Source organism: Prionailurus viverrinus, chromosome B1 (genome assembly GCF_022837055.1).
Source record: "Prionailurus viverrinus isolate Anna chromosome B1, UM_Priviv_1.0, whole genome shotgun sequence".
Taxonomy (NCBI): Eukaryota; Metazoa; Chordata; class Mammalia; order Carnivora; family Felidae; genus Prionailurus; species Prionailurus viverrinus.
The window spans coordinates 28,132,230-28,148,787 of record NC_062564.1 but is presented as its reverse complement, the minus strand read 5'-3'; the positions used below and the strand labels follow the sequence as shown (position 1 = coordinate 28,148,787).

The following is a 16,558-nucleotide window of genomic DNA, read 5'->3' as shown; positions in this document are numbered from 1 at the left end:
AGACCCCTTATCCAGCCCCCAAACACATCCTGTTGGCTTAAAGGGATACAGTATTTAAAAACAGATGCCTCTTTGGAAACTCACACATTTTTAAGTCCTGTAAATCACACATGCTGGGTAAAGTAATTACACTTCTGTAGCACTTCCCCTCTGCGCACAATGGAAATTCTGGTACTTCTGTAATAAGGTAGCACTTTCTGTGCTGTACCTTCTCCCAGGAGGCCTCCACTGCCCATCCTATAGGTGGGCAGGAGAGAAATTCTCACAAAACAGAATCCTGTGGATTCAAGCAAAGCCATTTTTTTTTTTTTTTTAATCTCTAGGCTTTCTCTTAGGATAATGTTGGCCACCTACCTGCAGACCTAAGGAGTCAGGAAGAGCAGGGGAACATCATTTAAAAATCGACTCAGGAGAAACAAAGGAGTTGAGGGTACAAACTGGTCTCTTACTTGCATGGATGGGTGAGATGTACCTCAATTTTCAGACTCCCAGATTTCTCATACCTTTGCAAAATCGCAGGGGCCCACAGGACTGAGGTAGGCTGCTTCAGCATTCCTTCTGCATTTTAAATTTGTGTAACAATACTGTATTACACCCTGGAATTTGGAACTATCTTCCTGGTGTGACTGGCATTTATTACGGCTATTTCCTTGTTTCCTCCAGCATTCTACATTAACGTGCATCATAATGGGTGCAGCAGGGTTAAAACCTATGGGAAATACAAACGCAGGTGGTTGTTTTTCTTAAAATTCCTAGACCACCTTTCTTTCTTCAAGGGTGGACACTTTCTCCAAGTGAGAAGCAAGGGCAGCAGACTTTTAGAAAAGCACTAAATGAATCAGTAGAAAATATGACCCAGAGAAGAGGGGAGTTCAAGGATCTGCCAAAAGGCTCACCTTACTCCCTACCCAAATAAATTCCCCCCCTCCACCAAAAAAAAAAAAAAGAAAAAAAAGAAAAAAAAAAAACTTGAGGAAATTTTTTCTTACAAAAACACAAGCATCTTTATCAGTCCCAAACCCATCTACAAATCTTAGGGTAGCTTGATTTTCCCCTCTAGTCGAGGCACAGGGTTGGAAAAAGAAAAGTTGGAGGAGTCAAAGTCCCGGAATTAATGCAAACTGTAGAGGAAAACGATTTCCAGAGACAACTGATGAAAGCCAAAACAACAACAAAAAAGTGTATGGGAAATACTATATATGCCTAGGTTTTTCTAAGCTCCCTTCCCACACTCAGGTTTTCGAATGGATAAGCACGCTGAACACTATTATGTTATAACCTAGGCAGATACAGAATGCACTTTTATGTCCCTAAAAGTGCTTTAAAATATTTTGCTTCAATTTTTCCTGCAAATTTCCAGCTCCCCTCCCTCCAAATTTTTTGTTTTGTTTTTATATACCTTTGAGAAAGTCAACTTTCTCTGTTGTTGCCCACCCTTACGAGGTTCCCCAGGAACCAGAGTCCCCCACCTCTCCAATTTTCCAGGCGCTCATTCTCATCACCCCCCTTTTCAATTACCGGCCATGTACTCGAACTGTTCTGAAAATTGTCGAGAACAGACCTCTCCTCTGCATCTCAAACCCATGTTCACCTCCTCGTGGCCTTTTCTTCCTTCTCCCCACCTGTCAACCCCTCAATCTGCTGTGTCAACAAATACAACCACCATTTAGCTGGGGGTCCAAGGTGGTCCAAAAGAGAAACTCAAGAGGCTTCCCGAATGAAACTCCCAGTCTTCCCTCTGCTGACAGTTAACTGAGGCCTCTGAACACCTCGGGCTGAATCACCACTGTCAGCCACCAACTCGAGACTAGGACTTTGCAGTACCAGCCTCTTCCCAAACCTGTTGCAGCTTCTTTGCCACTGTGAAGTCCCAGAATGCCAGGTCCCTGCTATGCCGCAGGGCAACTCCAATCACAGAGTGGATTCGATGTCCTGGCCTGGAAGGCCAGCTCCTCCACCTTCTCTCCCACCAAAGCCTCCCCTGCCTCCAGCTTCATCCTTAACTTCCATTCCTCTCCCTGCCATGCCTTGTTTGCTCCCCCCAAAAGTTCTTTTAAGCCTCTGTGTCTTCATACAGGCCAATCTCCCCCGCCACAGTCTCAACCCCTTCCTCATGTGGCAAATTCTTGAGAATCTGAGCTCAAATGTCACCTCTCTGACACAACCCCTCCACCCTCTTTTCCTTGCAGTGTTCACTGTGTTCCCAACTCTCACTCCATGTGAACCCCATGCTTCGTTCTACCTGTTTACACAGGGTCACCATTTCCACCACACCCTGGAGCAGCCGAGCAGCAGAAACCAGCTCTCCTAGCCCCTGGCACCCTCAGAACCTGCACTTAGAGTCCCCTCCCCATAAAAAGACCTTCACCACCATCATACCACCTCCCCCAGCTCACCAGGAGGGTAAAATAATGTAGTGTGTGTATAAAGTGGCCAGTACCTGGTAAATAATGCAGAAGTCAGCAATTATGATTTCCTGCGTGAATACATTAAAAAGATTTCTGAGAATTTCAAAAAATCAAATATTCCAGTATTTTTGTATCAGCAAAAAAAAAAAAAAAAAAAAGGACAAACCAGGCAACTTCACCGTCATTAGCTCAAACCTGCAACCCTCCGCCAGGATGCAGTCTTGCCCTATCCCAATGCACTGACGGGGTTTCAAATATTCTCCCAATACTCTCTGAAGACAGGGATGTAAGTGCAAGGAGTCGTTACCCAAGTTATCCCCACATATCTGATCAACTCATCCCCATCAAGGGATGACATCCTCCTCTCAACAGCATCAATTTAAATACCTGCTCCTAGCTGGCCTCAAGCCCACTGAGCCATGCAGCCACTTTTGCTCTAGCTATTATTAAGGTTCATTCCCCTCATTCCTTCTTAAGTTTTTTCTTTGACCAAAGCAAGCACTGTTCAAGAGGAACATTTGCATTCCCTTTCCCCTTCCCCCAGGCAGACACTAAGGTGCCAAATGAAACTGAACACAAACATTCCAAAGTGGCTGTCACACAGAGCAGGCTTGTTTGGGAACACAGGGAGCTCCGTGCTCTTGCACCTAACCAAAGCTTCCAGAAGTCTGCGTCCAAAAGGTCAACTTGAGTTTCACCGCACAAACCAAATGCTAATGGTGAAAACCCAAACGCACCCCAGAATGAGCAGGCCCGCGGAGGCTGTCACATGTACCAGGCACGCTCACCTGTGCACTCCAGTGGAGGCTGTGGACGGCAGGTGGAGATAGGTAATTTGCCAGCTGCTCCATCCACAACTTCCCTAAATCCCCAGTAGGCAACGGACCTCAGTACTAAACGTGTGGCTGCTTATTAACAGCTCACCTATACACAGTTATCATCACCAACCCTACCAATGAGGATATTTCACGTTTGTAAACTATGTGTTTATAAAGAATCATATATGCATATACGTGTAAGTATTGTGTGTGGTATTTACTGGTACTGGGGTACGATCTTTTGGTAGGTGCTGAGTGCTGGGAATACTGTGATAAGATGGCATCGATCTTCTTTAAAAAATTACATGAAAACAGGTAATGATCCAGGAGTTAAATGAAGAGAACAAAGTAACTCCTACTGGAATTCTGAGAAAACCATTTCTTTGGAATGGAACATTCAGGTGATGGTAGCCTGCACAATGTAGGCTGAAACTTGGCTCCTGCCTTGAAAGCAGCTCAGGCTAGATCAAGAGGGAAAAGATGGCTGAAGCAAATAGTTTATGGAGCACAGGGGTACATTAGGGCAATCCTGAATGTCAAGTTTGGACTCTGCTATACAGAGAACAGATCAGTGCCGAAGGACCCATCAGAGGACCGAGCAGTACAGAAGGACAGATTAAGACAGCATGTTAGAACAAGGAGAGCAGCTAAACATCACTAAAATGAGCCAGGATAAAAGGAATGAGGGAGATAAATACTACAAAGAAAGGCTACAAGGAAAAGAAGAGTCTAGGTTCCTGCAGCAAGACTTGTGAGCAAAACAAAACAGTTTTGTGACACCTACAGATATGGCAAAAAAAATTTAACAAAATAGTCAACGAAAAAGACATTTGTTTTTTGTTGTTTTGTTGCAATTTCATTCACATGTTCATTTTAGAAAGTCTAGAAAGCACAGAAAAGCACTGGCAAGTAAATAAAAATTATCTGCGATCCACCAGATAATTTTTATTGTATTCTGTTTTTTACCTATTCAGGGTTTTGGGGGGGGTTTATTTAAGAATTGGCATCACATAGGGCGCCCTGGGTAGCTCAGTTGGTTAAGCATCGGGATCTCGGGGTTTCGAGTTCAAGCCTAGCATTGGGCTCCGCGTTGGGGATGAAGCCTACTTAAAACAAAAAAAAAAAAATTAAAATGTAGTCAGAAGCTGAAGAAAAAGACAGTTTCTCCCATACTGCCTTCAGAGGGAGTATGGCAATGCAGACAAACTAATTCCACATTTCTGGCCACTAGAACTGTAAGAATGCACTTGTTGCTTTGAGCCACCAAATAAATAAATAAATAAATAAATAAATAAATCTGCATATACATATATATTCTTTAAAAACATTGCTTTTCATGGCTACCTAATATTCTCTTTCAGAAATTATACCGTGACTTACTTAGCAATCTCCTTGGATAAGACATAGAAGAATCTTTAAGAATGTTCCCTACCGTAAGTAACAAATTGATGAACATATTTTGACATGGAACACCAAAGTCCTCCAGAAAGCTGCATGGGTTTGTATCACTGCTGCAAATCCGCACGTGCCCACTTACTGCACCATCACCAACACTGAACACTGTCCTCGAAGCACAAATTACCCTGAGCCTATGAAAATCATCTCTCTACCCTATCAAATCTCTACCCTATCAAATGATCCATCCAACAAACAAATGCCATGGAAACAAAGACTGCAGAAGAGCACGAGGGTGTAGGAGGGAAATTTTAAGACCACTTCTGGAAAAATAGTAATTCAGAAGTGCATGCCATATTTGCGATGTTCACGGACACTTTACTAGGAAATCTTCACGTTTTCATTGAAAACACTATCACCAAACCCTATTCCAGGGCTGCATTAGATCTGATTTGAAGTAACAGACTCCAAATGTGGATAAACTGTATAAAACCATTCTGCACTTTGTCCAAGTCATAACGTAGACTAATCTTAACACCCGATTGAAAACCTGAGGTTGCCACACACTGATATGATACCCTTTCTGTGTGCCAATTAGAGGAACAAGTTTTCCTTCATGACCCCAATATTTGGGCAAGATTACTAAGCACTTTCTTTTCAAGGTATTTTTTTAAGTAATTTCTATACTCAACGTGGGGCTTGAACTCACGACCCCGTGATCAAGGGTTCCAAGCTCTTCTGACTGAGCCAGTCAGGCGCTCCACTAAGCACTTTAAAAGGAAAGAGGTAAAGATTTGTATTCGCTTGTAAAGAACCAACTTTACAGGATTCCTGCCCAACATCTGCCAAACATCTTTTCAGTCATTTATCCAACAATGCCAAGTTTTTTGCTTTTCTAGTTTTAAGTACAAGTTCAGATCAATTTAAGGAAAAATTGCTCTTTGACACTAGGGCCTCAACATAATAAAACACGTTTTAGAAAGGATTTGTGATCAGTCTGAAAAATACTACATGACCTGGATAAAAGTAAAAATAAAACCAAATGACAGATTTATCTGATTTCAAAAACAAAAACAAAACGTATTTTGAAAGTGATCAAAAATTTCTATTTACTACCAGATAAAGTCTTGATATATAAAAACTCAAGACAAATAATTGAGTCTATTATATATACATTAACTTTAATAAAGTCTAGTCCAGTATAAACTGCCAAAGGTGTTTAAAGACAATATTACCTAGTCCAAAATTACATGCAAATTCTAGGAATTATTTTACTAACTGAAAAATGATATAAGAAATTACCTAACGCCCTATACATAAGCCTTACAAATCTCAGATCCCAGTAAGATTTTGACAACTGGCTTTTCTTTAATGGGACATCTTGCAGAGAAATACACATGTATAGCACACTATAATCCAGAAAGCCAGATGTATTATCTCTGTCACAGCTAGCCAAAGCTGAAAAAGAATTTTTCCTCAAAGCTTTAAATACTATCCAAAGCAGAAGTCTATGTCCTGTCCAAGTTCTCAAACTTCCAACCCCAAAAAGCTGCAAAAATTCTCCTAAATCCTGGACCGTTCAGTCTACACAGTCGGAACCAAATAAGTGTTTCGGCGTCACTTATTTTAGAGTAAGCTTTAAAAGCTCTCAAACAGGGCTAACGTGTACTGGAAGAGAAGAGGAACGCATTTAAAAAAATAGAAAAAAAACCCCTTGGATTCTCTAAAGTGGTAGAGAAAGCCTAAATTACCCTTATGTTCTAGGAAATAAACTATTTTCTCTTAATGATGATTGGACTTGGCTTTTCCAAGCCATCTCAATGGCCACCAGAAACAACAAAACACATTTTTCCCCTCTCTTGTCATTATGTGTATATACATTTTATATGTGTGTGTTCTGTTTATGAGAGTCCTCAGCCAAGGCTTTTAAATGTGTTGGAGAACAAATTGCTGATCGCTGGGTGGGCAGGGAAAGGGTCCAGTGCGGTGGTTTTGTATAATGCTGAGCACATTAATGGGACTCACCAAATACCATATTTATTTTACTTGTGGTTTTCAGGGTTAGAAAGAAAGAAAGAAAAAAAAAAAGAGGTTAGAGTTTATCAAAAACAAAACAAACTCAAAACAGGGAATTAGGGCAAAATTACCTGGATCATTCAAGGCCTATTTACTTTCTTTTCCTGAATTTTTAACATTATAAACCTTCTCTCTTCATGGCGTATCTGTCTTTACACTCCACCTCTTCTACGAGTTGGGTTCTGAAATCTTCCTAACTGACCACTTAGTTTTAAAACAACTGTCCTGCCAAAACTTACACGTCATCAAGCCACATGCCATTCCCACCTGAAAAGGGACATTGTCAGGGCAACGGAACAGGTAAGAGGCAGTAACTGCACTAAGTTCACCTGTGGTTCTGTGCTTGCACACCTCACACATTAAGGCGCCCCAGGAACAGGGCCGACACCTCAGTCCTGGTGGCAGTGAGGCCGAGATGGGTTAAGTAAAAGAAATTTGACATTTCTCTCAATTTTATCAAGTACGTTATGGTTTTGGAACATATAAACCTCTTTTTTTGCTACCACCAGAAGCCAAAAAGCCTTTGGTTTGACTGGTTAACCTTTCCATTTGGCAAGTGTTCTCAATGGGGTGAACAGAGAAAGATGGTTCCACACAATACATCCGTACCCTTAGAAATAAACAGACTGCCCATCTAAGTGAAATAGAGAAAGGTTTCTGAAGTAATTGGTGTGTTAGGTGAATTAGATACAGCAACTCCTTAGAAGCACACTGGTAATTTTTTAAATTTTATTTCAGTGGTAGGGAAAATAAATGGCAAAGGAGCCCGAAAGATTCAAGAAAAACTGGAACTCAATTCAAGTCTCCATCTCTTTGAAAAGGAAGGAGGAAGGTCAGTAGTTGTAAAGAACTAGCATGTAAATAACACTTGCCAAAATAATAGGTTAAAATAAAATGCAATTATCCTCAGGTGTGAAGGCAATTTTCAGCTTACTGCAATTCAGGTGGGTTGTCCCCATACAACTGTGCTGAGAGTAAAATCTTGTGTTTTGCATTGATTTGCATGGTCTTCATTTTAAACGTTCCCTTTTCACAAGTGGACAATGAAGGCTTACCCTCACTAAATTAAATCCTCCCCAACATTCGGTTTCACTATCAGAATCTTAGTTGGCACGCAACACATTATCTCCATAATAATCTCAACCTCCTAATCAGTTTACCATTCTGTAGACTTCATATACTGGGACACAACACTTGTAAGAATGCTTTACGGTTCATGTCTACATGCATACTTTTTTGCATCTACACACACACACAAGTTCTTTTTAGAACGTTTAAGAACTCAGCTATGTGGGATCTTCAAAAGTAGGCGAAAAAAATATTGTTTCTTGGACTCCAGATAAATGGCTTTGTTCCTGCAGGTACGTTAATCGGATACCAGATACCTAACTACAAAATTCTGAAACCCACAGTTACCGAATTTTGTTTCTACCAAAGGAACGCTCCGCAGCCGCAAGTTTTAATGTTGTTACGGACGCATCACATAAAATTTACGCTCAGAAGTCAAAGTCCTATTAAAACAGCCTCGATGATCGTTTGGTGAATTGTAAAGTTTTAAACTCTTTTATTTTGCTCCCCGCAGCCGCATCGCCCCTAAATTTACAAAACCTAATCATCCAGATTCGGGGTCTTTGACTCACCAGAGAAGAATGCAGCTGATGAGTTATCTATTAATTCGAAATGCCTCGGCTGGAAAGATATTTCACCGAGAACTTTTAACACTGAAGGGGGGGTGGGGGGCGGAGAAGGTAGGGAACAGAAGGTGTCTCTTGACGAGAACTCGCCCCGAGTTCCTTCCTTACACCACACAAACACACCCCACAACTTCCAGCCCGGGTCGCAGAATTAAGAACTGACCCTCCGGGTCCCAGTAAACGGAGGTTACCCAGGAGCCAGCTCTCGATTCCGCTTTTAAAATCCTACGCAAACAAAGCTGAGCATTATACTTACTAAAGTCTCCGAAAAGTCCTTAAAGTTACGCAATTTTTGGAACCCACAAAAACTCGCTCTCCGAAGAGAGCCCCTCTCGGGGCCACAATTTGGGGCTGTGCCTCGGGACAAGGGCAATTCCCAAACCCTCGGCTGCGGCGCCCCGGGGCTGGCCGGCCGCACTCTGGAGAAAGCCCGCGCGTCTGGCGCCCCAGGTCGTACCCCCCGCCGCACCGAGCCCCCTCAGTACCTCTTCCTCCTGAAGGTTGGCCTCGTTCGGGGTGTTCTCCTTCTCGGCTTTGCCGCCGTTGTTCATCTTCCCGGTCCTTCCTCGCCGGGCAGGGCTGGGGCGCGGGGCTGGGCGAGGGCGCGCTCGCCCGCTTTTCCCTTCCCCGGGCGCCGGGGCTCCCTCGGACGGGCGCCGCGGGCTGCGGGGGCTGGAGCCGGGGCACCGGCGGCTCGGACTCCCGCGGCGAGGCGAGACTGCGGCGGCGGGCGACCCAGGAAGTGCGAGGGAGAGACGGGGCAGGGCGAGGCGCGGGCCGACTGGGAAGGGGACGGAGACAATCGGGACCCGGGAGGGAGACCTGGAGAGGGAGGGCGGGCGCAAGGGAAGGAAGGAAGGAAGAAAGGATGGGGCGAGGGCGCGCGTCCCAGGAGGGAGCCCAGAGAGTCGGGGACGTGGCCGAGTAGGGGCTGGGGGCGGCCGCTGCCCGAGCCTAGCGGGGGCCGGAGGGAGGGGGCGAGGGGTGCCCAGACCGAAGGAGGAGGTGGAGGTGCGGGGCGCGGGCCACGGCTGGGACGCTGGGACCCGGAGAGCCGCTGAGTGCGCGCTCCAGGCAGGCTCTGGGAAGTACGGGATCCAAGCAGCTCCCTTTCTCTCTCTCTTTCCTCCCTCCCCTCTCTCCTCCTCCTCCTCCTCCCCCCTCCTCCTCCCCCCTCCTCCCTCCCTAGACGAGGGCCGCCGGGTTTAGCCCAGAGGGACAGGACGCGGGACTGAGAAGCCCCCCGCGGGAGGAGGGGCTGCGCCGGGGGCGGCTGCCCCGCGGCCGGATGGCGCGCGCCGGGGAGGGGCCGCGGGCGGCAGGCGGAAGCGGCCGACCCCAGCCCCCAACTCCGCGGTAGGTCGGAGGGCGAGGGCCGAGGCGGGGGAGGGAAGGAGGCCGGGTCCTCCAGCTCCCTCGCGCCCCCGTGGGCCCCGGTGGCCGGGCCGGGCCGGAGTTGGCGAACTCGCGTGGCGGTGCGCGCCAGCTTGGAGAGGGGCTTCGGGGAGCCAGGCCGGGCCAGCGCGACGCCCGGGAAGTGTGATGGGCTACTGCCGTGGGCTTGCTTCCCGCGGGGATTCGCACCCCTATCCCTAAGCCTGCCCCTCCTTTTCAGTACCGGCTTACACCCATTTCCTGCCTTCCTAGTTGGCAGCTTGAGATGACAGGATGCGAGGGAACGAGCGACGTCCTGGGGCCCCCCGCTCCGGGCCAGCGTTTTCAGGACACAGCTTCAAACCCCCCGCCAACGCCGGGTCCTCCCAAACCTTCCAGCCTCCCCGCACCGGCCGTCGCTCTCCGCGAGGCTTTACGGGCCCCTGCTCAGGCTCCTCTCACCGCCTTTATCAGGCCGTTCTGGAATTATTTGTTTACCTGGCTGCCTCCCTTACTCTTCTGGAGAGCCTCCCTGCTAGACTACACCGTGCCCTGTTTATCTTTATAATCCCACGGCCATTTAAGTACGCTACCTGGTATATAGGAAGCAATCAGTAAATATTTGTTGGCTAAGTGAATGTTCCTCAAGCCCGCCGAACTGGAGGCCAACACAGATGATCTTCAGAGAGGGTCAAAGCAGCTTGAAGAAGGAAGAGGGCTCAGCATTATGGGAGGTCAGCACAGCACGCCTGTTTATGCACCAACCTCGGAAGGACTGTGGGTTTCTGTTTCCTCACCTGTGAAATGGGAATAGTTCCAGTTACCTCCCAGGGGGTTGCAATCAGAGGGCATTACAGGTTGGTACAGCTACAGCACCCAGCATCCATTCCTGCCCAGTTTAAGTCGGCAGTACATGGAACCTAACATTATTAAGGAAATTTCCACTTTTCCGGGGTCATAGAGAGCTTCTCCATTCCTGTATCATAAACACAAATTTTAAACTGCTTATATCAGTAGGTTCTCCCTCACTTCCCATGCCCAGGCATTCTCTCACACAGCATGCTGTTCCTTTCCAGCACAGCACCAATCACAATTTCTAATTATTGGCTTGCTTCACTGTTTATCTCTCTCTGCCCCTCACCCCCCCCCCCAACATTCTTCACCCTATACTGGTTTAAGTGCTGCTGGGAGTGGGGTGGGGCTGGGGGTGAAGATAAGACTCCTGCTTTTAGGGAGTTTAAACTGGTGTCCTAGAGACAAGATACCCAAAACAACTCCAGGGATTCTGGTTGAAATTGTAGAAAGCAAAGAAAAGACTTGTGTTCAGAGCATGGTGACCAAAAAAAAAAAAAAAAAAGAGAGTGGTAATAATTCGATTTACCTATTGGATTTTCCTTGGGTTGGGGGGTAGGGGGAGTCGGAAGATTGTGATAGATTTAATTGCTGTCCTGATGTCATGTCTCTCTATGGGAGAAAATGTGTATGTTGGGTGAAAATAAACCAAGAATCTCGAAATTGCAATGGGAGTTCGGAAGAGGCAAGGGCCACAATTAATCTGGAAACTTGGACAGCCCAGTCCATTCCCAATCCCTCCCTCAGTTACATAAGGAACCACGAGGGGGCAATGTCTTCCTGATCAATGGCTGAGTGGTGGTCTTGGCCCCTGTGCCTCCGATACTGCCGGCACTTTGCCCTCCTTGGCCAGTGCCTGTTACTGAATACACTCCACAGAAAGATATTGTCTTTCTGGAGCCTGGCAAAGGCCCAAGAAAAATGACAATTGATCTAGTCATTGATGGTTCCAGTCAGACTCCACTTATGAGTAGGTGGAAGATGTTGTAGGATTCCAGGATGCTGGGAGAACCTCCCCTACCCCCACCCAGGAAAATGTGGCTTAATTCCAAATGTAGAACCTGATTCCTTTGTCTTTAAGCCAAGCCAGCACTTTGTCCATTGTTAACAGTTAAAAACCTCTGGGATAAAAAATGAAAATACGGGCAATGAGAGAGTCTTGATTTGTTCATTGTTGTGTTCCCAACATCTAGATAGTGCCTCATGCATAGTAGGCATTCAGTAATTATTTTTGAATGAATGAACACATTAAATCTTACCAGATCTTGATTCTCAGGCATGAATGACATCATCAGATCCTTCCAAGACCCTGCAGAAGGGTCTGAATTAGTGGAGGCGTCTCAGCATGGAGAGCCCCCACGAGGGCACTAGCAGAGTCATGGTAGTGATCTTTAGTCGTTATTTTGCAGGGGGAGACCCTAGGTAGAGAACATTTGTGGAGACAACTGATGAGATCTCAAAAATAAAAAATCCCACCACTCAGCCGGTCCACCTAACACATCAGGCAATTAACAATACAAAAGGGAGGCCTAGAACATATCCCAATGGTAAGCATGACATTCAAGGTGTTTTCAGAGAAGTATATGGGGATGGGGGTTATATGCCATGAAAAGAAGGACTCCTGTTTTCTGTCCTTCCCATGAAGAATGGCATAGACTTACCTGGAAAAACAGTAGGGTCATACAGTACCAACAAAACCCAATGAAAATCTGTAAATAGACTTTGGCTGTTTATAAAACTTAGGGGAAAGGGATCATTCAGGATATAAGTGATCTTTCTGACCTGTTTACTACCTCAAAGAAAGAAAGTTTCAAAACTGAGATCTCAGCAGCACTAGTTTCCAGTCGCCCTACAAGCTACCCATGAGACAACAAAGGGATTTTGTATCCTAGGAAAGTAGGGCTAATGACCACGAAACGTCTGCTTTCTCTCCTGCCCACTACTTTACCGCTTTGCTTCTAGCCTGCAAGGTTACAGACCAGATTGAAAGGGAAATATTGTACGCACCTGTAGTTTTATTACTTATCTCTGTTTCTCTGGCAGTGTTCATTTTGAGGCTTGCTTTAAGAAATCCAAACCTATAATTACATCTTAAATGTCTCTGGGAATTGCAGACATTGAAGATCTATTTTGAGGTAGTTTGCATGGCATGGGTTTTGTGCCTGTGTTGGCAGCAGAAAGCTACAGTATCTACCACGTGAATTGTGATTATCTGTTAACACTTCTGCCTCCTCTGCTAGACCCAAAAAGTTCTCGAGGCCAGAGGCTATGTTTTAGAGTTTTGTCATCCTTGACATCTCTCGCCCTACCCCCCCCCAACACCTCCAGGCCATCATCATCTTCCCCAATTTTATTTATTAGTTTATAATTGTAGCTTTAAAAAACACACAACCGTATTTGCCATTCTTCAGCGCACAGTTCAGTAGTGTGGAGTATATATATTCACATTGTTGGGCAACATCCTCTTGATTTTTACCTCCTAAATAGTTGTGAGATTCAATCACTTCCCTCCGATCTTTTGTGGCCGCCTTTGCAGCCACGTGGAGAGGCTCGCGTGGAAGAGAAGTAGGTCCCGGACTCACAGCTCCAGCTGAACTCTCTCAGTGGACAGCTGGTACCAATTGCCAGCCTTTTGAGTGAGTTCTCTTAGAAGTGGATACTCCAGCCCTGGTTGAGCTGCCCCAGCTGATGCCACACGGAAGAGAGATGAGCTGTCTCCGGAGTCATGCCCAAACTGCAAAACTGTTAGCCAAAAAGTAAATGCCGTTGTTTTAAAACACTGAGTTTGAAGGTGGCTTCTTATACAGCAATAGATAACTGAGACATAAGTGCATATCTAGAGGTAACGTCCTGGTGTGTAGAAACTTAGAACATGTGGCAGTGGCTTTGGGACCAGGTGGAGGATGGAAGCTGGAAGAACTTTGAGGAATCTACTAGTGAAGAGCATTACTATGGGACAGTGAGTATTGTCATAACAGGCTAGAGAGAGGGGGACCCGATTTATCCATTGGAAAAACAATTAGCTGAACAAGATTGCTGGTACATGTGAGATAGAAAAGATACCTAATGACAAAGTGGATCTGATTAAGGAGATATTTGGATAGATGTTGTAAAGGTTGAAGAATTTTGGGGGGCACCTGGGTGTCTCAGTTGGTTAAGTGTCCGACTTTGGCCCAGGTCATGATCTCAGGTTTGTTGAGTTTGGGCCCTGTGTCGGGGCCTGGAGCCTGCTTCAGATTCTGTCTCCCTCTCTCTCTGCCCCTCCCCCACTTGCTCTCTGTCTCTCTTTCTCTCAAAAATAAATATTAAAAAACTAGAAAAAAAAAAGTTGAAGAATTTCTTTCATATACTTATAGTACAAGCGAGATGAGCCAAAAAAAAAAAAAAAACTGTTCAATTTTTATCCCAATTTAGAGGAAACATAAAGAAGCCAGGACTTCCTGGGTTTGAAATAAAACTGTCGTTCCTAGTTTCTCCAGAGGACAAAACTCTCAAAATAAGAAATGGCCTCAGAGCAAAGGTCAAATCCAGGGTGCGATCATGAAAATACGACCTTTGGGCACCTGAGTGGCTCAGATCATGGTCTCTTGGTTCTTGAGTACAAGCCCCATGTCGGGCTGTGTGTTGACAGCTTGGAGCCTGGAGCCTGCTTCAGATTCTGGGTCTCCCTCTCTCCCTGTCCCTCCCCTGCTCACACTCTGTCTCACTCTCTCAAAAATAAATAAACATTTAAAAAAAAAGCGGGGGGGTGGGGAATATGGCCTTAGGTGAAGTTCAAGACAAGGGTACAGCTCAAAGATCCTGTGGTAGGCAGCCTCCACCATGGCCCCCAATGTTCCCTACCTCCTGGTCTTCAAGCCCTGTGCAATCCCCTCCCCTTGAGTGTGAGCTTGCTTTAATGAACAGAGCCTGGTACAAGTGATGGATATCACTTCTAAGATCAGATTACAGAGAGACCATGGCTCCCTTTTTACACACCCTCTTTGCTCTCTCACTTGCTACCTTTGATGGAAGCCAGCTACTGTGATGCCAGTGGCCCTAGAGAGAGGCCCATGTGACAAGGAGCAGTGGAGGCTTCCATCCAAGCACCAGTAAGGAAATGGCACTTTCAATCCAACAATGCACAAGGAACTGAATCCTGCCGCCAACAATCATGTGACAAGCTTGGAAGTGGATCTTCCCTAAGTATAGCCTTAAGTGACACCTGTTATGGACTGAATGTTTGTACCCCCCCCCCCCAAATTCATATAATGAAGCTCTAACCCCCAATGTGATGGTATTAGAGCCTTTGGGAGGTAATTAAGTTTAGATGAGGTCATGAGAATGGAGCCCCCATGATGGGGTTAGTGCCCTTATGAGACATCAGAGCTTCTGTTGTCTGCTCTGTGAGGATACAGCGAGAAGGTGGCCATCCCCAAACCGGGAAGAAGCCTTTCACCAAGAACTAGACTGGCTGGCACCGTGATCTTGGACTTGTGAACTTCCAGAACTATGATATTTTGTTATGGTACCCTGAGTTGACTGAAACAAGACCACAGCCCCAGCTGACACCTTGGTTGCAGCTTTTGAGAGACCTTGAGGCAAAAGGCCCCAGCTTAAGCAGAGCCTTGGTGTTCTAATCAACAGAAACTGTGAGATAATAACAGATTTCTGTTTTAAGCCATTAAGTTTGGGTACCTTGTTATGCAGCAATAGATAAATTGATAATTCAAAGATTTAAGGTGGTACCAATAGATCCTTTCAACTAGATAGCAGGGCTTCTAAAAATCTGGATGGTGTTGCCCACACCAATCTCACACTGGCCCAGTGCAGAGAAGGGCCTCCCTTGGAAAGAAATAGGAGTATGGCTTTTGCCTAAGGGACATGATTATAACTTGAAGTATACGAAACCTATGGCTTTTAAAGGATCTCTACTAGCTTGCACTGAAAAAGAGACTGTTCATAATGAAAAGAGGCCTCTGGAGCTACAACTTTACAGGCAGGAAACAGGCTGAGGACGCTACTCGTCTGCCATGATGGATTGTTTTCAAAAGGGAGGATGACTCAAGATGGAGCATAAAGCCGCTGAGAATCATTTCCAGAGAGCAGGAGTGAGCCGAGTGAAGGAACTGGTGTCATTTGACCAGATGAATTTCAGAATTGCTATGGGTCACTTTCCATGTCCCTCTCCTTTTCTTCCCTTTTTGTATTTATTTATTTGGGGGAGAGTACAAGTGGGGGAGGGGCAGAGAGAGGGAGACAGAGGCTCTGAAGCAAAGTGGGCTCTTTGCTGACAGGCTGACAGCAGCAAGCCCAATGTGAGGTTTGAACTCTTGAACCGTGAGATCATGACCTGAGCCCAAGTTGGACGCTCAACTGACTGAGCCACCCAGGTGCCCCTCTCCCCCCGCCCTTTTTTGTTGTTGTTTTAATTTTTTTTAATGTTTATTTATTTTTGAGAGAGAGTGAGTGAGCAGGGGAAGGGCAGAGAGAGAGAGAGACATAGAGTCCAAAGCAGACTCCAGGCTCCAAGCTGTCAGCACAGAGCCTGATGCGGGGCTCCAACTCATGAACTGTGAGATCATGACCTGAGCCAAATGGGATGCTTAACCAACTGAGCCGCCCAGCCTCCCTGCCTCTCCCCTTTTTGAATGAGAGTGTCTATTACAGGTTTTCTGTCCCTATCTTACCATTAGATGTTGAGTGTGTGAGAGACAGATACTTTGTTTAGTTCACTGGTCTTCAGATCAAGAGAATTCATGTCTGAGGAGCCATAGTCAAGGAAGGACGTCTGCAGGAGCCACACCTACATTTAGACCCCATTTAAAAGGGGATATCCTAGACCAGAGGTTGGCAAACTTTTTCTGTACAGGACCAGAGAGTAAATATTTGAGGCTTTGCAGGTCAAATTTGTGTGATGGTTCCTATTCTTGGTTTTGTTTTTTATACCCCTTTAAAAGTA

At 45.7% G+C, this 16,558-nt stretch overlaps 1 protein-coding gene and 1 long non-coding RNA gene across 7 annotated transcripts in view; one reads left to right on the top strand and one right to left on the bottom strand.

Annotated features, from left to right (window-relative positions):
- The window catches only part of RBPMS (RNA binding protein, mRNA processing factor), a 173,708-nt gene extending 163,681 nt beyond the window's left edge, over nt 1-10,027 (bottom strand). For 4 of the 6 annotated variants that reach the window (XM_047856499.1, XM_047856502.1, XM_047856501.1 and 1 more), the window contains exon 1: nt 8,877-9,213. In XM_047856499.1, coding sequence (XP_047712455.1) covers nt 8,877-8,942 — 66 coding nt within the window. In that variant the 5' untranslated portion in view covers nt 8,943-9,213. Of the gene's footprint in view, nt 1-8,876; nt 9,539-10,009 lie in introns of those variants that run through there. The other 2 variants (XM_047856503.1, XM_047856505.1) reach the window with 2 other exon arrangements.
- Nucleotides 9,583-13,394, top strand: LOC125164060 (uncharacterized). Its single transcript, XR_007151628.1, has 2 exons — nt 9,583-9,747; nt 10,039-13,394. It is a non-coding gene; the product is annotated as an uncharacterized LOC125164060 (long non-coding RNA).
- Nucleotides 13,395-16,558: the final 3,164 nt, after the last annotated feature.